This window comes from Papio anubis, chromosome 10 (genome assembly GCF_008728515.1).
Source record: "Papio anubis isolate 15944 chromosome 10, Panubis1.0, whole genome shotgun sequence".
NCBI lineage: Eukaryota > Metazoa > Chordata > Mammalia > Primates > Cercopithecidae > Papio > Papio anubis.
In genome coordinates this window covers 90,600,927-90,628,319 of record NC_044985.1, presented here as the reverse complement: position 1 = coordinate 90,628,319, position 27,393 = coordinate 90,600,927, and the positions used below count along the sequence as shown (strand labels likewise).

General features: G+C 40.2%; 1 protein-coding gene and 1 pseudogene across 1 annotated transcript in view; both read left to right on the top strand.

The window, feature by feature from the left end:
* Positions 1-27,393, top strand: part of DYTN (dystrotelin) — a 68,216-nt gene that overhangs the window by 11,252 nt on the left and 29,571 nt on the right. Inside the window, exons 5-9 of the mRNA XM_031651707.1 lie at positions 776-876; positions 6,098-6,169; positions 6,424-6,587; positions 11,396-11,507; positions 12,950-13,098. Of these exons, the coding sequence (XP_031507567.1) occupies positions 776-876; positions 6,098-6,169; positions 6,424-6,587; positions 11,396-11,507; positions 12,950-13,098 (598 nt within the window). The remainder of the gene's footprint in view (positions 1-775; positions 877-6,097; positions 6,170-6,423; positions 6,588-11,395; positions 11,508-12,949; positions 13,099-27,393) is intronic.
* On the top strand, positions 14,060-18,881 carry LOC103876469 (annotated as a pseudogene).

The window sequence follows — 27,393 nt, the reverse complement described above, 5'->3', positions numbered from 1 at the left end:
TCAGCATGTACTCAGCATGACTTGTGTGTTTATTGAAGAAAAATATTTACCATTTGAGGAATTTGGAATTTTTCAAAATTTACACTTCCTAATTACTTAGTTGTTCTTGATATTTATTTCTTTAGGGATTACCTAGACACCCGTAATCATTGTTGGTTTGAAGCCTGGGAGGATTCTCACATTTCTGTTTACCAACCTCATGATCTTCATCCTAGATTCACTGAACGATCAAGAGGTTGAAATGTGAATGGATTTCCATTAGTTATCAAATTATGGCTATTACAAAATCGATAGTGACTGGGCGCAGTGGCTCGTGCCTGTAATCCCAGCACTTTGGGAAGTCGAGGCAGGCGATCACCCGAGCTTGGGAGTTTGAGACCAGCCTGACCAACATGGTGAAACCCTGTCTCTACTAAAAATACAAAAAATTAGCTGGGCATGGTGGCGCACGCCTGTAATCCCAGCTACTCTGGAGGCTGAGGCAGGAGAATCACTTGAACCCGGGAGGCAGAGGTTGCGGTGAGCTGAGATCGTGCCATTGCACTCTAACCTGGGCAACAGGAGTGAAACTCCGTCTCAAAAACAAAAACACACACACACACACACACAAAAACATAGTTTTGGAGGCCTTCAAAATAGTGAGCCAATAATCAAGAACATAACTTTCCTTCTCTTTCCTTTCATAGCCACAAAGAGACTGCTACTTCAAAGCAAGTACTCTTCAAAGATACATTGCAAGTATTCAATTTAAAGATTTTTCCTCCTACATGTCTAGCTCTTTTTCAGCTCTACGCGGAAAATAGCAGGGGAGGTTATGATTCTGGGCCACGCATGACGCGAAGGGTTTTGAGAAAACTACTAACAGACCTACAGCAGGTAAATCCCTAATACTTAAGAACTGTATATTTGTTTCAGTTAATTAGCCACACTTATTATTAAAGAATCTGATGTCTCCAGTGTCAAGTCTATCTTTATATATATCTCCATGCAAACTTTCTCCTCCATAGCCATTGCTGTTACTTGAGTATAACTTAACTTATACTCATAAGGTTATGAGTAGAAGGTTATGAATTATACTCATACTCATGAGACTAAAGCTAATGGGGTCTATAGATAAGAATTATTTGCATTGCTGTAAGTTTGCTACAAGTTAACTTTACTCTCTATAGAGTTGTAAAAGAGCCTCACAAAGACAATGATGTATCTCTCTATAGGTACAGAGAATCACCACTGAAAACATATCCAGTAGTCTCTTTTGCTTATTCCAAAGTGTTTAATTTTTCCTTACGCTCCTATACCTTTTTCACTCCTACGTATTAAAACCTGTACCTGACATGCACTAAATTCTCCATGCCTGACTTCTGCATTTCTATCCACCCACAAGGCCATTGCCTATCCTTTCACCTGACAGACACTGCTTGTCTTTCAATATCACTCAATTATTTGTCACCTCCCTACTCAAAGCTTCTTTGACTTCCTATGCATAATTTTGTTGCAGAACTTGTCAAATTGTGGTAGATGCTTCCCCACTGGACTACTTCTTCATTTTTATATCTCCAGTGCCTTGAACAGTGCCTGATACTAAAAGACATCCAAAAAATGCTTAAAGAATGCATAGATGGAGTGCCACGTCAAGTACTCAAAATTATTTCCATCATTTCCTGTGCTTTAGGAATGTGTAAATTTGATTTGGTTTTTTTTTTTTTTTTTTTTGAGACGGAGTCTCGCTCTGTCGCCCAGGCTGGAGTGCAGTGGCGCAATCTCGGCTCATTGCGAGCTCCGACTCCCGGGTTCACGCCATTCTCCTGCCTCAGCCTCCCGAGTAGCTGGGACTACAGGCGCCCGCCACTGCGCCCGGCTAATTTTTCCTATTTTTAGTAGAGACGGGGTTTCACCATGGTCTCGATCTCCTGACCTTGTGATCCGCCCGCCTCGGCCTCCCAAAGTGCTGGGATTACAGGCGTGAGCCACCGCGCCCGGCTGATTTGGTTTTTATTCTTACTAGGCAAGGGAATTTAACCTCCTCAAAGATGTTTTTTAAATGTTGAAATGAAGTAAATTGGTGTAACCAAGCAAGAACTTCTGCAAAAGGATTAAACAGGCTCTGGATTGTCTTGAGTGTAGGTGCTGTTGTCCTGCTGTACCTTTCCCTTGTTTTGAAGGATATCTCCATTCTTCCAGCTCCTACAAAATCCCCACACTGGATGTTTTGGACTGTAACAACTTAGGAACTTTCTGTCATTTTTTTCCTGGGTAGGGACCAAGGATTCTGAACTGAGGATAGCCATGATGGGAGCAGGGAGGGATAAGGAGAAAGATAATAAAAATCTCTAGGACAGGGAGTATAGATTGGAAAAACCTATTCAAAATTATCTTTGCTTTGATTTGGTTTTAATATTAAAATTTTGTGTTCATGATGATCACAATAATTAATATTTAACTTAAATTCCAAACATCATTTAAGATATTTATTTCTTAAATGGAGCAATGATTTTTTTTTTTTTTTTTTAATTTGTAAGGTTAGAATATCAGGCATAGATACTTCCAAGCTGTCCTGGTAGTTGCAGCAGTCACATAGATCCCACCACCAAATGTTCTGCTGATTCTAAGGCATTTCTCAGGGAGCCATCATAAGTTGCAGGCTCACTGCCACCCATCCCATATCACAAGACTTGAGTTGGTGGGGGCCTGATTTATGCAATCAGACCGGTGAGACTAGATAGGTGCTTAGAAGCGGATGTGATGAAAGGGGATGGACTGATGGACATTTTCCTTCTAGAGAATTCTTTGTGCTCTCCTGACTACTTGGTCCAACAGGCTCTAAAAATCTGCCCTTGTCTCAGGCTCAATTGAGGTCAATGAGCTGCTGAACTAGAAGCTCCCGCAGCACTCCACCCCTACCCGCACCCCAGGCATTAGTATGCTCTTGAGAAGGTCTTAGGAAGGCAGAGATTTGCACAGAAATTATCATCCCATTGACTGCTATTATGGACTCACAAATGGATTCCCAGAGAAAATTCCAGGCCCACCACATGATTCAAATCCTCCCCTAAGTATCGTAATTATCACTTCAAGTGGTGTCTGCCCGTGCCGGTGTGCCATCTAGCCAGGTTTAATTCTTCCTAGAGCACCTGCAAGAAATTAGTCACTTGGGCCATTCATCCACAAAATCTTTATGCACATCTTTATAGGCAAAAATGTAGGTTGAAAACCCACTACAAAAGTGAATTCTCTTTGTACTTGTGTTAGAATCACAGAGCTGGTGAGAGTCATCCTATGTTATCCACCCACCTTATTTTACAAATGAAGTAAAACTCCTTTCCCAGAGCTCAAGGACATCAGAGGAGGGTGAATGTTGAATCAGCAACACAGTCTAAACAAGTGTTTCAGTTAGTTCATCAGCACTCCAAGCCGAAAGATGGGTAATGAGTTATGCTTTCAGACAAAGGCTAAATAACACAGGGAGTAGTTACTTACATTCAACTGGCGACAGGATTATTATCAATTTAAAGTACAAGCCATCTTGTCACTATTACGCAAATGTTTGTTGACTTCTGCCTGGCTAATTGTCAGCAAAGAGGTTCTGAGTGCCACTTTCCTGATTAGAAGAACGTTTATTCGAGTTGATGGACTCAGCGGGAGGGTCTCTGAGATTACTTCTGAGCTTGCGGGCAATGCCTGCTGACAGCCTGTGCTGTAGAAGACATCAGATGTGAAATTAGGACCCGTGACCAAATGGGAATAAATGGAGGTGACAGGTACATGTATCTGTGCATATAGATGATGTCAGAGCCAAGTCCCTGGCCATCTTGGCAGTCACAAAAGGTTCTTAGTGCCTTAATTGAACGCCTTATGGTGACTGTGGCTGAAAGGTGGAAACCACTGAGTGTGGTAGCACAGATTGAGCCGTTGAAATATATGTAAGGTCGGGCTGTGACAAAGCTTCATGGAAACTCCTCAAGAAAGAGTAAGAGTCCTGGAGTGAGACCCCAATTCTGCTGCTAACTTGCTTTTTTGACCTTCAGCAGAATATCAAATCTCAATTACTCTTTGCTTTATTTCTTGAAAACGATTTAATTGATAATCAGAAACTGTATATATTCAAGGTGTACAACATGATGTTTTGAGATAGATATACATTGTATAATGATTATCACAATCAAATTAATTAACCCATCTGTCTCCACCATCATTACCATCTTGTGGGGGTGGGTTGTTTGAGGACACTTCAAACCTACTCTTGCATCAATTTTCTTTTCTTTCTTTCTTTTTTTTTTTTTTTGAGGTGGAGTCTCACTCTGTCACCCAGGCTGGAGTGCAGTGGTGTGATCTCGGCTCACTGCAACCTCTGCCTCCCGGATTCAAGCAATTCTCCTGCTTCAGCCTCCCAAGTAGCTGGGATTACAGGATGTGCCACCATGCCCAGCTAATTTTTTTGTATTTTTAGTAGAGACGAGGTTTCACCATATTGGCCAGACTGGTCTCGAACTCCTGACCTTGTTTGTGATCCACCCACCTCGACCTCCCAAAGTGCTGGGATTACAGGCATGAGCCACTGCACCTGGCCTCAATTTTCAAGTAAACAATACTGTACTATCACTAGTAGCCATGCTGCAATTAGATCCCCAGAATTTATTCATCTTATAACTGAAAGTTTCTACCCTTTAATCAACATCTTCTCATTTATCCCTGTCCTCAGCCCCTGGCATATTCACTATTCTTCTGTTTCTATGAATTCAATGTTTTTAGATTCCACATGTGTGATTATGCAGTATTTGTCTTTCTGTGCCTGGCTTATTTCATTTCGCATATTGTCCTCTAGGTTCATTCACGTTGTCGCAAATGACACAATTCCCTTCTTTCCTAAGGCTGAGTACTATTCCGCTGTATATTACAGACCACATTTTTTATTCCATTCATCTGTCAATGGACACTTAGATGGTTCCAGAAATGTGGCTATTATGAAGAGTGCTACAGTGAACATGGGAGTGCAGGTGTCTCTTTGACAAACTGATTTCCTTTCCTTTCATCCTTTGCTTTCAACGTAGGTAGTGATTGCCACCCTACCTCAGAAATTGGCATTTCTTAAAATGATATGATATGAAAGTGTTTGGAAAGGTTTTTCTCAAAGCCACTCTAGGCTTTTCCAAGGCAGTGAGTTATCTCAGTAGATTGTTTACAGTCAGTTACAGATTGAACTTCTTGATCTGCTCTTTCCTGCTTCTCACTACTGCACTTGACTAGTCTTAAAAATATGTATATATACAATAGCAAAGACTTGGAACCAACCCGAATGCCCATCAGTGATAGACTGGATAAAGAAAATGTGGCACATACACACCATGGAATACTATGCAGCCATAAAAACCAATGAGTTCATGTCCTTTGCAGGGACATGGATGAAGCTGGAAACCACCATTCTCAGCAAACTAACACAGGAACAGAAAACCAAACACTGCATGTTCTCACTCGTAAGTGGTAGTTGAACAATTAGAACACATGGAGACAGGGAGGGAAACATCATACACTGGGGCCTGTCAAGGGGTGGGGCAAAGGGAAGGGAGAGCATTCGGACAAATACCTAACGCATGCGGGGCTTAAAACCTAGATGACGGGTTGACAGGTGCAGCAAACCACCATGGCACATGTATATCTATGTAACAAACCTGCACATTCTGCACATGTATCCCAGAACTTAAAGTAAAAAAAAAAAGTATATATATTTTAAAACTCTAAACTTTAAGACAGTATTATTGTTAACTTCATTTATAGGTGAACAAAGGCAAAGAAAGGTTAAAATAATTTGGAATCACGAGAAAATAAAACAGAAGGAAGCAGTTTATCACCCCATTGGCAGACTTCCTTCCCTTACCCTCCTCCCTCCTCTCCTTCCCACTTGCTTATTCATTGTCTTAACCCAAACATTGCACAAAACCTATGCATTGCTTTGTTCTCTTGGATTGAGACAGTTCACCTGGCCTCAGATACCAAGTACCTGTGACTGCATGGCTGTGGGCACCAGCTCTCAGCCCTGCTGCTCCCGGAGACGACATATTTCTCCACTTTCTAACAGCTAAGATGAGGTTGTCTCTTGCAGATCCCAACTGTCGTGGGAGAGAGTCGTGCTCTGTGCCCTGTGGAAAGTGCCACCCGCAGCTGTTTCCAAGGGGTGAGTGCCTTGCAAATGTCCCCGGAGTTGGGGACAGACATGGGGCATTGGGATAGTTTGCTGACTGATTTACATTACAGACCTATTATTACTCCAAACAGCATCTCAGATAACTGAATTTAGGAGGTAGTCTTGCCTCCAGCTTTTCCTATGATAAACTTCTTCAGCAGAGCTGACAGAATTGGAGTCAGAAAAGAAAATGAAAACATCAAGTCATGCCTAAAAACACATCTTAGGGTGCTACTGTTTTTCAGGTGTTGAGCCCAGCAATCAAAGAAGAGAAATTCCTGTCTTGGGTCCAATCTGAGCCTCCCATCCTCCTGTGGCTCCCGACCTGCCACCGGTTATCAGCTGCTGAAAGAGTCACTCACCCTGCTCGGTGTACCATCTGCAGGACTTTCCCAATCACGGGACTCAGGTACAGCCATCAGCAGCATTTCTCGGATTATCATTCTCCATACGGTTCTGCAGTTGGAGCTGCATCCTTTCAGATTCTTTTTGGGGTCCTCCTTACACATCTGAAATTCACATGACTTTTTTGGCTCAATGATTTCCTGGCAGGAGGCATCCTGGTTGATAATAAATTGTCTTTTATCTTCTATAATGGATGAAATATTAAATTCTTCCACTGATGCATAATGTGACTAATAGACATTTTTCTTCCTCTAAGGGGAACACATTTTGTCTTTGTTTTGTTTTGTTTTAGAGACAGGGTCTCTGTCACGCAGGCTGGAGTGCACGGGCACTATCATAGCTCACTGCAGCTTAAAACTCCTAAGCCCAAGTCATCCTTGCAGCTCAGCCTCCTGGGTAGCTGGGAGTACAGGCACATGCCACCATGCCCAGCTAATTTTCTATTTTTTGTAGAGATGGGATCTTATTGTGTTACCCATGCTGGTCTCCGACTCCTGATCTTAAGTGATCCTCCTGCCTCAGCCTCCCAAAGCATTGGGTTTCAAGTGTGAGCCACTGCACCTGGCCTGTCTTTTGTTCCAAAGAAACCTTTTAAGTATTGAGCCATCCATCGTCATCATCATCCTAACAACACTACTTTTGTTAACTGTTAGACAAATGACAAGCTGAGCAGTTCACATGGGCCATTTCATTTAAAATGTGTTGTAAGCCAATACAAAGGGTTGTATTATTATCCCCAATTTGCAGAGAAGTTAAATAACCTACATGATTAGCAAGCCACAGAGGCTGGCAGCCTAAATCCAGAGTCCTGCTTTGCAGCCGTGATGCTCTGCTGCCTCCCTGTGCAGACAACTGCAAATGAGCCTCATGCCCACACAGATGATCAGCATTCATGAGAGCAGCTCAGGCCTGATCTTCTCTCCACCTGGAGCTAAAAGCAGATTAGAAAGCTAGATTTGGAGGTGGATGCAAATATTTCCATAGCTTTGAGGAGAACAGTCAAAACCCCATCCTAGAGAAAGAGTGTTATAGGTCTCCCATAAATAAAACCATAGGGAAGTTAAACTGGTTATCATTAAAGCTTGGGAGAAGAGAAAGAAACCACCAGGTGTAGGCCAGGCATGGAAGATGCCATTATTCACAATGAGTGAACAGGGGCTGGGAATGTGGGAAGACTAGAGCTCTGGGACATCAGGCAGCTAAATACAAGGCAAAACTGAGGGTGCCCGGAAGGAGAAGGGGACAAGAGGCCTCAGGCCTCAGCTCCTGCTCACTTTGTTCCTCTTCCTTTCCCATGCTTCTTGACCCTAGCTAACCCAGAACTGAAATATGCTCCTCATGGAGATAAACTAGGTCTGCTTGGTACACCAAAACACTGGAGATCTGGTTTTAATTTTGCCGAGAAAATGAATTGGGTTTGCAGAGAATTTGCAGGACACAGTAAAACTTCATTCATGAAAATTCTGCAAGAAACTGAACTTTAGACAATAAAACATATAAATGAACAGGACTGTTGGAAACCAAGCAAGCAGGAACAAGGAAATCTTCATACTACAATGAAAAATAAATTATTTATATTGGACAATGGGGAAATCTGAATATGATTTACCACGTTATGAATATATTATAATCATTTAACCAATAAGCAAGTATTAGTTAAGGAGTTACTGCCAGTCCTGCCCTAGGTCAAGTACAAGATTAACTTTGCAATTATATAAAACACAACTTTTACATCGACATATTTTTCAAAATTATTATATGTAACATAAAGCAGATACTATTTGTATTCTATAGATGATAAAATTTGAGTCTCAAAGAATTTGAGTGACTTACTTAAGTAGCCCCTAAAACTGGCAAAGGCAGAGGCCAAGATGTACCTCAAATATCTATTGAGAATGAGAACAGAATTTCTTTAAAATGCCTCCATGTAAACCATCTTTCCTCTTATACACCCAAGGCAATAAACAAATGTCCTATATACGAAAAGCTGGGAGACCTGGGCAAGGTATTTAACTTCTATGGACCTCAGTTTTGGGTTTTTTGTTTTTTGTTTTGTTTTGGTTTTAGTAAAATTCAGCAGGGTAGAACAAATGATGTCTGAGACTTCTTTAGCGCTAAACTTCTGATTCTATTAAAAATTGGCTGGATATATTATAATCTTAGCTTTAAACTTGTGTTTTGGGATCTCAAAAAACTCAACTAGTAGCTTTGGTTTTTTGGGAGATGAAGAAAGTCATATTAGAGGAGAAGCACTTGCAGATGTGCAGGTAGCAGAAAGAGGACAAAGATTTGGCCTTCTAAAGAAAAAGAAGGTGCAAAGACCATAGAGTGGCCCTCATCCAAGATTTAAATTCCAGAAGGACATGTGACATTTTTGCTCTGTGATAGCCATGGAAGGTTGAAATGAAATTGGGGGAAAACCTGGGTTCTATATTGGTAAAAACATCAACAACGGGCCAATCTCATTACCCCCACAATAACCATTCTCATACACCTGTAGGTAGTTGCAGAGCACAGAGGAACAAATTTAAGGATAGATCAGCTTATTATCCTAGATAAGCCAGTCATAGCCATCTAGTTAATGCTTGATAAAGCAGCCAGCATGGATGGCTCATCAAATAATCCTTATAACAATAGTTTATTATGTTGTACACTTCATTGAAAAAGTGAATGTCTTCCCATTAATGTATGTTAAACAACTTTTAAAGTTTTCTAAAAATTTTGCAAGGCCAGGAGGATAGGGTTTGCTAGCTCCATTTTTCCTTAGTTGAAGAAACTAAGTCATTTATCCAACTTCATTCAACTAACGTTCATTGAAAAACCTACCATGTACCAGGCATTCTCCTAAACTTAAGTGAACTTAAGTTTCCAGTTCAACTATTAGAACTGCTATAAGTAGTAATGATGGTATGTGAATTCAAACTTAGGGCTCCTGCCTTGAGGAGTGGTGGTCTATTCTAGAATAGTGTGGTCTATTCTAGTGGTTAAAATGGCAGGCCATCAATTCAGATAGTAACCTGGGACTCAAAATCTTCTACTACTTACTAAGTAGTTGTGTAACTTTGTGCAAGTTACTTAAACTCTCTTTAATTCCATTTCTTCATCTGCAAAATGAGAGTAATTGTGAGAATACCTGAAAGAATTTCCATGGGAATTAACTGGGTCAACACATGTACACTGCCTGCACATAGAACGTGCACAAAAATGCTAGCTGCTATTATATCATCCCACACTATTTATTAATATCCTGCCATGGGACTCAGGGTTGGAAGTACAGCAGTGAACACAGGTAGCTGAGGGGTGATCTCAAGGTATTTACATTCTCTTGCTCTGCCTCTAAACGACTTTGATCAGACCATCAAACCTTCTGCCGTCTGGCCTCAGAAGCTTTCCAAGGTTTTTTCTGCTGTTATTCAGGGCAATTAGCAGGTCTGATAGATTCAATGCCCTCTAAACCCTTCTTACTCATCCCAGTCTTCGTTGCCTTATTCCTCCTCTTCTTTCTACTTGGGATTTCCTTTGCTTTAATCTCCAGCCTAGCCTTCCATGTACAGCATGAGTCTCACTTTCCAGACCACACCAGCCCACAGGGCTCTCCCTCTGCCTCCCTGCTATAGCCCTCTTCTCCATGCCTCTCATTGGGCACTTAATCACACATTGCCTAATTCTGGAAGTTTCAACCTTCCATGTGAAAGTTTTGCCGCAAGATATGAAATTTAAGAGCACTGGAATCTTGTCATATTTCTTTTTTGTAACTTTTAAGATAGGGGTTGAAAACCCAGATGCTTCAAAGGCAAGGCAAGTGGTGTACATGAAGGAAATAGGACAGGTAGGGACTATGGCTAGCTCAGAACTGTATGTCCAGTCTAAAAGGAGTGGCTGCCACCTGGTTCTCACCAACTGTCACCATACGAGGACAGAGCTTTATACCACACACACTACAGTTAGAGAAGAGAATTTACATATCAGGGGAAAAATGTATAGCTTCCTGTTACTTTATAGACAAACAACATGGTCCCACTCAAATATCCTTAAAAGTTACTAACTGATGATTGCTAGGTCTCACTAGCTCCCCACTAACACCACAATAGTTTCCTGAGTATTATGGGACACCCCTCCTAATCAGAGTGTGTCAAGACTCTCTCCTCTCCTTCTGACCACAAAGGCATTTAAGGTTGTCATTTCTCATCAAGAAAAAATCTCCAATGTTGATGGGTCCAGAAACTTGGGTGTGGTGAGGAATTCCCCTCCTCCACTTATATCATTCCTATATACAGACTCCTATAAAATGATGAGTGCTTATTTTTGAATCTGTTATCTATGGCTTAATTTTCCCCAACACCATGCAGGAATACAGGCCCAATATTATCATATCCTGCAAAAGTTTAAGGAAAGCCAAAATTTGATTTTATTGAAATCTATTTTTTAAACTTAGCTATTAAATTCAAAGTATTTGAGTGCATTGTGCAGCTGCACAAAACATGGCTGCAGATTTAAGGGTTTATCCTAAAGGTTGTAGTGCACAGCACCCTGCATGTAGAAGGCACTTCGTATTTTGAGAAATAAATCAGACCTCTATACCATAGCGTATGCGGCATTAATATAATGCCATTTGAAAATACTTTAAAATGAAGATTTATTTGAGTAAATAAATGCATTAGAGTCATTTAATAATCCTATAATTTGGGAGAAACTTTACACTGATCTGGTAGTTCAGACATCTTCTGTATATTTTGGGGTGCTCATTCTCCACCTGGATTTTTTTTTCTCATCTACCAGTGATGTAAGCTGTGTTTCTATTTTAATTGGCAGATACCGCTGTCTGAAGTGTCTCAACTTCGACATCTGCCAGATGTGTTTCTTATCTGGTCTTCACAGCAAGTCCCATCAGAAGTCTCATCCTGTCATTGAGCACTGTGTTCAGGTAACATTTAATGTCACATACCAAACTATCCATTAATCAATTCAGTATAAGCTATAGCTGTGAAAAAATCTTTCCCTCCAGTGAGACCACAGATTCTGCTCCTGTCATACATTACAATATTTAAGACTAAGCAAGTGGCAAACTCCACCTTGAATATCTCTCAATATAAGTATGCTGTCTTCACATTGTACATCTCAATGAAAGTTTTTGGGCACAAGAAAAGTCCAGAGTTCAGTCTGAAGTAATTGATCAGATACTCTGGACTAGAAAACGTCAGTGAAGAGTTAGAGGGAGAAGCACTGGAAATGAGTACAGATGGAAAAGAGATGTGCTCTGATGTGGCAAAAATGATGCAGCAAGACTTCTAGTTACTAACATATTTTTGGAGAATTTTTCTTTTTTAACGTGTCTTTTCCTGAACCCTAAATTTCAAATATTTCTTTAGGAGAAAAGAAAGATTATTATCTCATTGTTGACTGAAAAAGTATAGAGCTAAAACTTCACAGCTGCCTTTCAAATTTTCTAAAATTATAAATACCTAGCAAGTGAATTCAGTTCTGTGTAAGAAGAGAAATAGCATAGTACATTTTAAGCAAAAAGCATTCTATTTTTTCCCAGAAAGAACATTTTCTTTTCATTACTAAATTCCAATGAGTAAGTTTCTTCACACAGATGGCAACCCCCTCAAATACCACAATAGCGAAGGATGTTGATTAATTAACTTTACCAAGGATCGTTTTCCCTCCTTCTCTCCTTTACATGAATGGCCCGCAAAGGTCAAGTGCCTGAATCTTGTCAAATAATTTCCAGTGGGCGTTTCCTTACCCAGGTCCTCAGGTTCACTGGCCTAGGATCTATCTTCCTAGTGCTAAAAGTCTTGGATTTGTTGATGTTAGAGTGACACCATGTGGCCACTTTGTTATTATGCTTTAAATTTCAAGTGCTGAAACCCTTAAAATGAGACATCTCATCCCTTCTTTGCTTCCTTTTGGTAGAGGTTCTTAACTTGGGGTGAATAAATGGATTTCGGGTGGCCTGTGAGTCCACTGAAATTGTAGACAGAATGGAATGTGTGAGTATTTCACTGGAAATAAACCCACGAGTTATTATCCAATTCTCAAAGGCATCCACAACCCTAAATGTGAGCAACCGCAGGCTTAGTCCTCTTTGATGCCCTCCTCTAGGTGTAGAATGCCAAATGGCGGGGTTACTCTAAGGAAGAGGACTTACTGAGGGGGTTGGGGTATGTAATTTGGAGACTTATGCTATTTCTATGAGAATGTGAAGAAATTCAGGGACAAGAAGGAGGTAAGATTATTTTTCTGAGGACTTAAGAGAAATAATTCCAAAAACTTTCAAGGTGGCCAGTCCACCCAAGTAAGGAAAGAAGACCATGCATAGACTGATCTGACACTTTTTAAAAATGCTGGCTCTTTCAGCAGATGTCAGCGATGCAGAATACAAAACTTCTCTTCAGGACCCTCAGAAACAACCTTCTTCAGGGGCACTGTAGGAAGAAAGAAGCGGCGAGAAGGCAGCGGCTGCTGGACCAGGTGAATCCAAAGGGTGTGCCTCACCATGCGCAGGCCAGGTGAGTGGCTGCGAGGATCGGCCGGTCCCGCAGAGCAGCCGACCAGGGCCATGGGTGTTGTGGTAACCAGTCAGCAATCTGTCTAATGCTGAAGGTCCTAGACAAGGCAGGAGGCAGGGTGAGGGATGGACTTCAGATATTTTTTTCCTCTAAAAAGGGCCTTTAATTTCAAAGTAGAACTAAGAGGCTATCTATTATTTCTATGTCACATTTACCTATCAGGTTGTTATCAATATATGATTAAAGTTAGAGAATTTGGATATCATCTTGATGTATATCTTTAATATTGTATATATAATTTAAATTTGAAAATAAAAGCAAAGATATTGGGTTGCAGTTTATTCTTAAAGCCAGCTATTTTCACCTTTCACTAGGAAAGTAATGATAAAATGTTAATCATCTGGATATATTGGATACTTGAGATCTTGCCTAAATTTCTATATTCCCATAGTCACATCACAAAGATCCATACTCTTTTTTTTTTTCTTTTCTTTTTTTTTTTTTTTTTTTTTTTTGAGATGGAGTCTAGCTGCAATGCTCAGGCTGGAGTGCGATGGCACCATCTCGGCTCACTGCAACCTCTCCCTCCCGGGTTCAAGCGATTCTCCTACCTCAGCCTCCTGAGCAGCTGTGATTACAGGTGCACGCCACCACACCCAACTAATTTTTGTATTTTTAGTAGAGACGGGGTTTCACCATATTGGCCCAGCTGGTCTTGATCTCCTGACCTCAAGTGATCTGCCCATCTTGGCCTCCCAAAGTGCTAGGATTACAGGTGTGAGCCACTGTGCTCAGTCTCCATACTCTTATTTGCATTTCTTTTGGCTACTGAAGCCAGACTGATCTTTTACACTTTTTTTTTTTTTTTTTTTTTTTTTTTTGACGGAGTCTCGCTCTGTCTCCCAGGCTGGAGTGCAGTGGCCAGATCTCGGCTCACTGCAAGCTCTGCCTCCCGGGTTTACACCATTCCCCTGCCTCAGCCTCCCAAGTAGCTGGGACTACAGGCGCCCGCCACCTCACCTGGCTAGTTTTTTTGCATTTTTTAGTAGAGATGGGGTCTTTTACACATTTTTGACAAACACGACAGCACGTCTCACCCACTCATCCCCTCCAAACCCTCATGCCTTCCTTAAATCAGATTCCTCCATCATTTTCCCATTGTTTTTAGGCTAAAAATGAAAAGTTGTAACATGACTTAGTCTTGGTCCTTTTGGTCCACCATGCTAATCTCTCCAGCTTCATTCCTCGTCCACAGTCTCTGTGTTCCAGCCCTGATTCTACCCCACATATGACTAAGCCAGATCTATCCCACCCTTAAGACTTACACCTTTATTTTAAAGGATTTGTCATAGTTTGTAACTACACATTTATTTATCTAACTATCGGATTACTGTCTGCCTTCTCATTTTGCTAAAAGCTCCATCAAGGAACCTGATCTCACTCCCTCTTGCAACTCTACCACCTGGCTCATAAAGTCATGCAAACCATTCAATCCATCAGCAAATCTTGTTGGTTCTACCTTCAAAATAGATTTGAACTCTGAGTGAGTCTTGCTATTTCCACTGCCACCACCTCAGTGGTCCCTTTCTCCTGCATTGTCACATGACCTCCTAACTGGTTCCCCTGCTTCCTCCTCGGTCTCCCCATGGTCTACTCCTGGTGCCACAGGCAGGATGACGCTTTTCAAATTTTGGCCAGGTCATGTCACTCCTCTGCACAAACTTTTTTGTGGCTTTCCCTCTTCCAAGAAAGCCACAGTCCTTCCAGTGGCCTTTAGCCTGGCCCTATAAACCCTGTTCCCCACCAGCTCTTGGTCCTCCTCTGCACCTCTCCCTGACTTGTTCTGCTTCAGCCTCACAGCTCTCCTTGCTGCTCCATGAATACACCAGGCATGCTGCCACCTCAGGGGATTGGCACCCCTAGATCACCTCCCTGTATGGCTTGGCTGCTCACCTCCCAAAGACCCACCGAGGTCTTTGCTCAAATGCAGGCTCATCCTGCAGGCCTTTCCTGACAACCAGTTACCATTCAACCCCTGTCCTCACTCTGGCACTCCCAGTTATCCTTGCTGGCTTTATTTTTCTTCAGAGCACTTCATCACCCTCTGACATCCTCTATCTTACTTATTTATTATTTATTGCTGTGCCCTTCTCTATAATGTAAGCTCTATGAGGGGAGGAATGTCCACTGTTTCCAGTTGTATTGCCAGAATCTATAATGTCTGAATATGATAAATGCACAATAAATATTTGTTGAATAACAGACCGACTGAATGAATAATAAAATGTATGGTGCATGATGGAGGGATTGATGGATGGATAGATAAGGTGAACCATGAGCTCTTTTAGAATGTAGTGGGAAAGAGTCAAGGAGTATTGGAACAAAGTAATAAAGTTTGACTGAATCTGGAACAGAGACAGAAGCCTTGCCCTCAACTAACCATATGTGTGGCCATGAGGAAGTCACTTCACTTTTCTATGGCTCAGTTTCTTTGCCTGTTAACTGGGATAACCTCTCCTCTCTACTCCCAGAGTAGTATTTCCAGAGGTGAGATGAGGAAAGGGAATTGCAAGGGCTGTACAAAGCCAAGGTTCTCTAAATGTCAATGTGTTGTACTCTGTCCACCCCAAGTACAATAGAGTTGTTCCCCAAAATAACATTCTTATGTAATAATTTTCAGTGTACCCTAGACTTTGATGAGTTCAGAAATTCTGATTTGTGGCTGATCTAGGAGAAAAGAATGTGGAATATTACTAAATCACAATGTAATAATAGTAAAAAACACATCTTTGATATCTATTATGTTGGCACACTAGCACTGACCGTCTTCTAAGAGATTAATGGTTATTGCCAAATGATAATATTGAATTCATTCAATGATTCAGCAAATAATCTGCATGGTAATAAGCCTTCTCCCTTTTGATGTAGTTTTATTTACTTTACATATGCTAGTTTGCACTGAGAATACTTTCATTTACAAAACCAGAATTAAAAGTTAGATGCCAAATATCATCAGTCTTACTAAATATTTCAGGAAGTTTTTGAAAATATAGTTAAAAAGAAAATTAAAATGCTGAAAAAAACAGAAGTACTTCTCTTTGTAGCTAATTTAACTGTGAATTACCAAGAAACCCCAAGTAACTCTTGCAAAAATTACTAGAATTAATAGACTTCAAATGATGGCAGAAAAATAAAATAAATATATACAAAATTCTTCACTGTACTAGCAATAACCAGCTAGAAATTTTATAAAAATCTAATTCAAAATACATGTAAAAATTATTTTTAAAAGAAACTACAAAAAGTGTAACAAAAAAGGTACAAGACCCAAATAAAAGTATAATATTTTATTGAGTACAGAAAACAAGTCCTGACCAAAAGGAAAAAATACCAAATTCCTAAATGAGAAGACTAGCATAAGAATGTACCTGCTCCAAAAATTAATAGTTGATTTTCGTTATTTGCTTCAATACTTACAAATTTGCCTATTTGCAAAAATTTATTTGTAACCCTAAAATTAACACTCATGGTGCTTTTGCAGTATTTGCAGACATGAGCAGAGTGGCAAAAAATTTTTGAGTTGCCTGATGCACATGTTCCCAGCTGAGGTCAAACCGGATAGTGCTCTGTGTCACTGTTGCAGCCCTCATACTATAAGCAAGTGTCCTTTTTGTGTCTATTTTGTGTCATGATTTTTGCGTATCTGTGCTTTTTGTTGGCAATTTTACTTTTGCAAATGGCCCCAAAGCATGGTACTAAATTGCTGTCTAGTATTCCTAAGTACAGCAAGGCTGCGATGTGCCTTGATGAAAAAATACACGTGTTACATAAGCTCATTCAGGTATGATTTATATTGCTGCTGACCATGAATTTAATGCTAATGAATCAACAATATGTATTTTAAAAGTGTCTTTATACAGAAACACATAAAAGAAGGTTGTGCATTGATTGGTTGACAAAAATATTGTGGCCAGAGGCTTGTAGGAACCTAACTCTGTATTTCCTCTAGGAGCAATGGGTTCAGTATTTCCTAATTCAGTGTTCATGGTGGCCTTATAGAGCATAACTACTGTGAATAATGAGAATCTACTGTATTTAAATTAAATGCATTTCCAGATAGAATCACAATGTTTTCTAAATAGAATAAAATAATTTTGAAGGTATGTTGGAAGAATAGTTGTACAAGAATAGTAAAATTATGAAATTGAAGAGTAGTGAAAAGGGATGTTAATATCTGAAGAACAGATGTTAATACAACAGACATTAACACTTACTATAAAACTATTATGACCAAATAATATAGTATAAAATGGGAGTGAACATGTAGGTTTAAGGATGAGAATACAAAATATAATAATTGATGTAAACATATATGGGAACCTAATATGTGATAAAGGTGATATTTCAATTCATGGAAAAACAATGCATAATTGGCTATCCATTTGAAAGGAAAATTGGCCCTTATTTTGCCCCATATACTTAAATAAATTTCAAATTGATTGAAATTTAAATTTAAAAAGAATTTAAAATAAATATTAGAGAAAAGCAGAACATCTCCTAAGGAAGAGAGAAAAACAAAAAATTATGAAGGAATAAATAGATGTATATGATAGCATGCAATTTTAAACATTTTGCTATGGTAAACGATACTATAAACAAAATTAAAAATAAGCCCTAGACTTAGAAAAATATTTTCGGTAATAAGACAAATGATGCTATAAAAAGGGTCCCTGAAAATTGATAAGAAAAACTTGATGTGAGGCCGGAAGTGTTGGCTGCTGTGGAGAATTCAGAACAGGGACCTCCCTGGCTATCAAGATGGAAGAGCAAATAGTTTCTTGTGCTGGAGAAATACCCTCCATGGTGGTGGTTATGTCTTGTAAGGATTCAGTCCCACGTCGAGTAATATCTTTGACAACAGAAGGAATTGCAATCCCCCAGCTCAGTGCCAAAAGTGTGGGTGTGTTTGAAGCTTTTTATAATTCCATTAAACCTATCCAGATTATCAACAGTGCCATAGAAAGGATGAAGCCAGGGAAATTTCCCGATGGCAAAACAAATTTTGCATTTCTTCCGTATGTGAAGGGTAACAAAGTTCTGTATGAGACTTATTATCAGACATTCAGTATACATTGTGCTGTGACGTGAGGTAGTCTCTGTTGACCAAGGACTTGGCAAAAGCTGGTGAATTTACCATGCACTCTGCTCCTCAGGAGGGGAAGTTGACTCCAAGTCCTGTGGACTTCACAGATTACACCTGCAACCTTAGAGAATATCAAAGAGAGAGCCTTGCTCTCCAGACTTCTCATTCGAGAACACCTGAACTCAATGAACTGTGTCATCTTGCAGCTGCTTACAGGAGAGCTGGTGGTAGAAAGGCATGGGGCTGCAGCTGGTGCAGGTGGAGACCTGTGGGTGTGCAGAAAGCTATGCCTGTGATGCCACAGAGATTCTGTATATTCAGATGGCCACGGGTACATTTGTAGGGGCCTCTCTGTCCCTATATACATGGTCTTCTCCAGGTTGTTTACGGCCCTATGCTGAAGACCAACTTCAAAGTGGAATGTGAGGCCACCATTGACATGCATCTTCATGCTGACCACCTGGTCACGGAGGACTTCCTATTGTAGCTCTGCAGAATTCAGCCCAGGAGGAGGGAAGCTCAGAAAACAGGAGTGGCCTTGCAGATATCCCAATGGTTATCTTTTATGGGGGAACAAAAGCCAGCAGTATGTACTTGTTTTTGTGATTATTCTGTATCAGAAATGAAATGGACTCCTTAAATTACAATTATTTTTCTTCCTCATTTCCTCGAGGCTTCTACTTCCAACAGGCACCTTTAATCAGATTTTTCTTTGAAATTCAACAAAATTTCTTAACGCTATTTGCAAGATCATTTCACAGAAAACATTTCCTATGACCTCCCTGTGTTTGTACCAAAAAAGGCACAGAAAACCTGTTGTAACAGCTGTTGGAGCTGTGCTGCAAAGTAAGATCATGGGGACAAAAGGAAACTTCTCTCAGACTCACTAATAATGAAAGTAGCTGAGCACTCCCCACAGCAAAGGGTCTGTGGCCAGGTGGCATTGCTTATGAGGTTTATAGGTACCCTCCAAGGAAGAATGCAAAGTGGCATCCACTGGAAATGTGTAGCTTTTTTTTTTTTTTTTTTTTTTTTTTTTTACCCACTCCATTTCTGTAGTTCTTTTAATAACATTTTTCACTATAACTTCAAAATTTTTAGGGAACTGAGAAAAAAGTGTCCCTTGCTCTTATAGGAGTAAGGGGATTTGGCTGGTGCTGGCGTGTTTCTGAACCCTCAAGAACATCATAAGAACTCATGCTGCCATCTTCTGGGAATATATTGAAATGCAAAGTTATGTAAGGGGAAAAAATGAGTGTGTGCTCGTTTTGTTATTGGGAGGGTTCTGAATGGCAGGAGCCCCGTGCCCAGGATGGGTTGGTGAAGGCCCCTCTCCTCAGGGTGGTGCCAGGAAAATGTCCTTGACTTGATGAACTTGGCCTGCCCCTCACCCACCTGAAGGACCTGTTTTGATCCAGGGTTTTTCGACTTGAAGCCAGTGTTTCCTCAGTCTCCCTTTGTGGTTCAAAGTCAATGATGAGTCTGTTGCAAAACATTTCTTCCTTCAAACCCTATCATTGTTTTGTTGGTCCACAATTAACAGGATCTCAAAAATAAGCTATGCGACCAGGCTAAGTGGCTCATGCCGATAATCTCAGTACTTTGGGGGGCAGAAATGGGAGGATTGCTTGACCCCAGGAATTCGAGACCAGCCTGGGCAACATAGGGAGATACGTCTCTACAGAAAAAATTAAAAATTATCTGGGCATGGTGGTGCATGCCTGTGGTTCCTGCTATTCAGGTGACTGAGATGGGAGGATTGCTCGAGCCCGGTAAGTCGAGGCTACAGTAAGCCGCGATTGCACTGCTGAACTCACTCCAGCCTGGGTGAAAATGTCTCAAAAATAATAAATAAATAAATAAATAAGCCATGCTACTTTGCACAGTAATTGCCCTTCCTTCATAGTCGCCCTTCTGGGCAGGCCTGGGCAAGGCAGGCTCAGACTGAAGGCCTCCCAGGCCTTCCATTGTCCTGTAACAGCATTGGGTGATCTGTAATGCTCCCTACATTACATGCCTTCAATGCTGAGGGTAAACAAACCTGATTTAGGCACTGCTTTATCTCAGGACTTCACCAGTTAAACTGATAAAACTTATCTGAGTCATTTGCAAGTTGCTTCTCAGAAAATACATTTCTGGTTTATAAATCTTCTTTTATGCTCATATGACATTAATAACTATCTGTATTTGATGATGTGTTCAAACTGAGTAGCAGAAAATAAAGAGGCCATACTTTCTAAGAAAAAAACTAAAAACTCAAGAAGAAAAATAAAATGGGGAAGAAGAGGTGAGTGAAGAGGAAAATACACAAAATACATAAATAGGCGATCACAGAAGAAGAGTTCCAAATGGCCCTTAGACACCCAAAAAGATGCTCAACCTCTCTATTGGTTAGAAAAAAGGTAAATAGGCCAGGCTCATGCCTGTGATCCCAGAACTTTGGGAGGCTGAAAGTTCTGCCTCCCAAAGTTAAGGAGGATCACTTGAGGCCAGGAATTTGATACCAGCATGGGCAACATAGGGAGACCCCATCTCTACAAATAATTTTAAAATTAGTTGGGTGTGGTGGTGTGCACCTGCGGCCTCAGCTACTTGGGAGGCTGAGATAGGAGGATCGCTTGAGTCCAGGGGGCCAATGTTGCAGTGAGCCATGATAGTGCCACTGCACTCCAGCCTGGGTGACAGAGCAAGACCCTATCTGAAACAGAAAAAAGAAAACTGCAACAATGACATATCATCGTTTTACTTATTGAAAAGACAAAGATTAAAATGAATGGCAACATCCTTTGCTGGTGAGGAGGGAAGAACATAGATGCTCTTGAAATCTGGTAGAAGCACAAATGGCTACAGAATTTTCAGAAAATACACTGAAAAATATTTATTCAATAAATTTATTGAACGCTGTTCTAGGCACTTGGGCTACATCAGTGAAGAAAAAGAGAGAAGGATTTCTGCTGTCTTGGAGCTTGCATCCTAGTGAGGACCAAACAAACGAAAATGGTATATAAGGGAATTATACCATACGTTAAAATATTTAAGTATTAAAGTTTAAAAAAAGGAGAAGCAGATAAGAAAAATAAAGACTTAGAGAGTTGGTAGCAAATTTAAATATGGTGGTTATAGTGGGCCTCAGTGAGAGGTGATATTTGATCAAAGTTTTGAAGGAAGTGAGGGAGTAAGTCATGCAGACATCTGAGAAAAGCACACTGCAAACTGAGGAGACAGCCAGCGTCAAGTGGGAGCATGCTTGGTATTAGGTTGGTGCAAAAGTAATTGTGATTTTTGCCATTAACTTTAATGGATCCAAAGAACAGCAAGGGGGCTAGCATGGTTGAGTGGGATGAGGAAGGAGAGTATAAGAGAAGAAATAAGGTAGGGTGCGGTGGCTCATGCCTGTAATCCCAGCACTTCAGGAGGCCAAGGTGGACAAATCTCATGGGGCCAGGAATTGGATACCAGCATGGCCAACATGGTAAAACCCCATCTCTGCTGAAAATACAAAAATTAGCCAGGCATGGTGGCATGTACCAGTAATCCCAGCTACTTGGGAGGCTGAGGCAGGAGAATCACTTGAACCTGGGAGGCGGAGGTTGCGGTGAGCCAAGATAGAGCCACTGCACTCCAGCCTGGGTGACAGAGCAAGACTCCATCTCAAAAAGAAAAAGAAAAAAGAAGAGGTGAGAAAGTAGGGGCAGATGGAAGGCCAATGTAAGGACCTGGGCTTTTACTCTGGGGAAACATTGGAGGATTGTGAGTAGAGAATCTAACTGAGGTTTCAAAACTCTCAGTCTGGCTGCTGTGTTGAGAATAGACTAAAGAGGGCCAAGAGTTAAAAGCAAGGTTCTATAAACATTTTCCTAAATTTTTCCAATATTTCTATTACAAATTTTAATTTAAAATTTCAATCTGTTTGGAATTTATTTTAGCAAGGGTCTAGCTTTGCTTTTTTTCCTGGGGTGAGGAATTATGTGAACTTTTAGCCAATTATGTGATCTTTTTCCCACTTAATTAAAATGCCAGCTTTCTCATGTATTAGCTTCCCTTGTATACTTGGATTAATAGAACTTATATTCTCATCCTTAGATCTATGTGTCTATTCTTGCATTTGCACTAAATTATATTGTCATGGTCATTCTATAGTAAGTAGAAGAATAAGATTGCCATCAACCAAGATGGGGAGGCTACAGGTGGAGAAGATTTGTGGGGGAAATCAGGAGTCCAGTTTGGGACACACTAAGATTGAGAAGTCTCTGAGATGTCCCTGGGGAGATATTGACCAAGCAGCTGACTATTCATATCTGGAACTTGGAAAAAAGGGTCTGTACTGGAGATACCAATTTGGGGGTTGTTGGCATGTTAATGGTTTTTAAAGTCATGAGATTATATGAGATCACCAAAGAGAGAACGTAGAAGAGAAAGAGAAGAGGATCAAGGACTGAGCCCTGTGACACTCCCTTTACAAAGCTGCAGAGAAGAAGAAAAACCAGCAAGGGAGACTGAGAAAGAGTAAAGAATGGAGAGGGAAGAAAACCAAGAAAGTGAGGAATCCTGGAAGACAGATGAAGAAAGTGTTCAAGGACGAAGGCATGGTGTTCTAGTGTCAAATGCTGCTGCTAGGTCAAATAAGATTGACCTTTTCCCTTGAAAAGTCAGTGAATCCAGGAGCTGGATTAATTTGAAAAAAATTAACAAAATAGATAGACTACTGGCTAGACTAATAACGAAGAAAAGAAAGAATAATCAAATAGATACAATAAAAAATGAGAAAGGGGATACACTACCGATCCCACAGAAATACTATCTACCATCAGAGAATACTGTAAACACCTCTAGGCAAATAAACTAGAAAATCTAGAAAAAAATGGAAAAATTACTAGACACACATACCCTTCCCAAGACTAAACCAGGAAGAAGTCAAATCCCTAAATAGACCAATAACAAGTTCTTAAATTGAGGCAGTAATTAATAGCTTACCAACCAAAAAAGTCCAGGACTAGACAGATTCACAGCCGAATTCTACCAGAGGTACAAAGAGGAGCTGGTACCATTCCTTCGGAAACTATTCCAAACTATTGAAAAGCAGGGACTCCTCCTTAACTCATTTTATGAGGCCAGCATCATCCTGATACCAAAACCTGGCAGAGACAGGACAAAAAAAAAAAGAAAGAAAGAAAAATTCAGGCCAATATCCCTGATGAATATCAATGCAAAAATCCTCAATAAAATACTGGCAAACTGAATCCAGCAGCACATCGAAAAGCTTATCTACCACAATCAAGTTGACTTCATCCCTGGGATGCAAGGATGGTTCAACATACACAAAGCAATAAACATAATCCATCACATAAACAGAACCACTGACAAAAACCACATGATCGTCTCAACAGATGCAGAAAAGGCCTTCAATAAAATTGAACATCGTTTCATGTTAAAAAACTCTCAATAAACTAGGTATTGATGGAATGTATCTCAAAATAATAAGAGTTATTTGTGACAAACCCACAGACAATATCATACTGAATGGGCAAAAGCTGGAAGCATTCCCTTTGAAAACTGGCACAAGACAAGGATGCCCCCTCTTACCACTCCTGTTCAACATAGTATTAGAAGTTCTGGCCAGGGCAATCAGGCAAGAGAAAGAAATAAAGGCTATTCAGATAGGAAGAGAGGAAGTCAAATTGTCCCTGATTGCAGATGACATGATTCTGTATTTAGAAAACCCCATCATCTCAGCCCCAAAACTCCTTAAGCTGATAAGCAACCTCAGCAAAGTCTCATGATGCAAAATCAGTGTGCAAAAATCACAAGTATTCCTATACACTAACAATAGACAAGCAGAGAGCCAAATCATGAATGAACTCCTATTCACAATTGCTACAAAGAGAATAAAATACCTAGGAATACAGCTAACAAGAGATGTGAAGGACCTCTGCAAGGAGAACTACAAACCACTGCTCAAGGAAATAAGACAGGACACAAATGGCAAAATATTCCATCCTCATGAATAGGAAGAACCAATATCATGAAAATAGCCATACTGCCCAAAGTAATTTATAGATTCAAAGCTATTTACCTCAAACTACCATTGACATTCTTCACAGAATTAGAAAAAAACTACCTTAAATTTCATATGGAACCAAAAAAGAACCTATATACCCAAGACAGTCCTAAGCAAAAAGAACAAAGTTGGAGGCATCATGTGACCTGACTTCAGACTATATTATAAGACTACAGTAACCAAAACAGCATGGTACTTGTACCAAAACAGACATATAAACCAATGGAACAGCACAGAGACCTTAGAAATAACACCACACATCCACAACCACCTGATCCTCTGCAAACTGGCAAAAATAAGCCATGGGGAAAGGATTCCCTATTTAATAAATGGTGCTGGGAGAACTGGCTAGCCATATGCAGAAAATTGAAACTAGATCCCTTCCTTACACCGTATACAAAAATTAACCCAAGATGGATTAAGGACTTAAATGTAAAACCTGAGTCATACATTTAAAGACTTAAATGTAAAACCCAGAACCATAAAAAGCCCTAGAAGAAAACCCAGGCAATACCACTCAGGACATAGGTATGGGCAAAGGCTTCATGACAAAAATGCCAAAAGCAATTGTAACAAAAGCCAAAATTGACAAATGGGATCTTATTAAACTAAAGAGCTTCTGCACAGCAAAAGAAATTATCCTCAGAGTGAAGAGGCAACCTACAGAATGGGAGAAATTTTTTGCAACCTACCCATCTGACAAAGGTCTAATATCCAGAATCTACAAGAAATTTAAACAAACTTCCAAGAAAAAGAAAAGCCTCATCAAAAAGTGGGCAAAGGATATGAACAGATATTTCTCAAAAGAAGACATTTATGCAGCCAACAAACATATGAAAAAAAGCTGAACTTGACTGATCATTAGAGAAATGCAAATCAAAACCACAATGAGATACCATCTCATGCCAATAAGAGTGGCAATGATTAAAAAGTCAAGAAACAATAGATGCTGCTGAGGCTGTGGAGAAACAGAACACTTTTACACTGTTGTTGGGAATGTAAGTTAGTTAAACCATTGTGGAAGACAGTGTGGCGATTCCTCAAGGATCTAGAACCTGAAATACCATTTGACCCAGCAATCCCATTACTGAGTATACACCCAAAGGAATATAAATCATTCTACTATAAAGACACAAGCACACGTATTTTTATTGCAGCACTATTCGCAATAGCAAAGATATGGAACCAACCCAAATGCTCATGAAAGATAGACTGGATAAAGAAAATGTCATACATATACACCATAGAATACTATGAATCTATAAAAAGGAATGAGATCATATCCTTTGCAGGGACATGGATAAAGCAGGAAGCCATCATCCTCAGCAAACTAACACAGGAAGAGAAAACCAAATGCCACATGTTCTCATTCATAGGTGGGAGTTGAACAATGAGAACACATGGACACGGACAGGGGAACAACACACAGTGGGGCCAGTTGTGGGGGTGGGGAGTGAGGGAAAGGAGAGCATTAGGATGAATAGGTTATGTATACAGGGCTTAAAACCTAGATGACAGGCTGATAGGTGCAGCAAACCACCATGGCACACATATACCTATGTAACAAACCCGCACATTCTGCACTTATATCCTGGAACTTAAATTTTTTTTTCTTTAAAAAAAGAATTGACCTTTGAATTAGCAGTGAGGAGATCATTAATGACCCCCAAAAACAGCATCACAGGACAGTGGTAGTAGAAAAAGTCTGACTGGAGGCAGAGAGAAAGGGGAGCTGAGGAACTCAAGATACCAAATAAGAAAATTCCAGGATTTTTCGCTGTGGTGGGAGCAAAGAGATAATGTAGGTGATAGGGCCACTGAGGTTAAGGTAGCATGTTGTTATGATGGCAAAGTAACAGCATAGTTTTTTTGTATAAATTTATGGAGTACGAGTGTAATTTTATTACATGGCTATATAGTAGAGTGGTAAAGTTAGGGCTTTTAAGGTGTTCATTACCTGAAAAACATACATTATACCCATTAAGTAATTTATCATCATCTACTCCCTTTCCATCCCCTCATTCTTCTGAGTCTCCATTGTCTGTAATTCCACACTCTATGTTCATGTGTGCACATTTAGCTCCCACTTATGAGAACGTGTCATATTTGACTTTCTGCGTGAGGTTTTCAGTTAATGGCCTCCAGTTCCATATATGTTGATGCAAAAGACATGATTTCATTCCTTTTTATCGCTGAACAGTATTCCTTCATGTATATATACCACATTTTTGTTATCCAGTAATCCAGGAAAGTAATAGCATGTTCGAGGGAATTAATTCATAGAGAGAAAAACTGATGAACTGGTACAACAGGAGAGAATTATTGGAGCAATGTCATTCAGCAAAGAGGGGGCAGGATACACATGTAGAAGGATTGACTTTAGAATAGTGTATTTACTAGATAATAAAATATACACAAGATTTGGCCCTTGGAGTACAGGACAATAAGCCAGCAACAACCTAAGTGTCCCTTCGTAGAAAAGTGGTGGAATATGTATGATTACGAACATTCTGCAGAACGTGATGAATCCACTTAAAAGAACAAGTTTTAGCTGCTATCTACTATACTAGAAGGAATTCACCATCTGCATCAGAGAAAAAAGCAAGTAGCAGAACAATGTGTGTGGAATGATTTCCTTGTTTTTTAAGAAAGTTATACCTGATGTAAATGACGAGTTGATGGGTGCTGACGAGTTGATGGGTGCAGCACAGCAACATGGCACAAGTATGCATATGTAACAAACCTGCACGTTATGCACATGTACCCTAGAACTTAAAGTATAATAATAAAAAATAATTTTAAAAAAATGCATATTGATGTTTGTAAATATCTGAGTACAGAAAATGGTGTGTGTATGATATTGTTTGGCTGTCTCCCCACCCAAATCCCATCTTGAATTGTAGCTCCCATAATCCCCAGGTGTTGTGGGAGGGACCTGGTGGGAGGTAATTGACTTATGGGGGCAGGTTTTTCCCATGCTGTTCTCATAAGAGTGAGTAAGTCTCGTAAGATCTGATGGTTTTATAAAGGGCAGTTCCCCTACACAAACTCTTGCCTGCTGCTATGTAAGACGTGCTTTTGCTCCTCTGTTGTC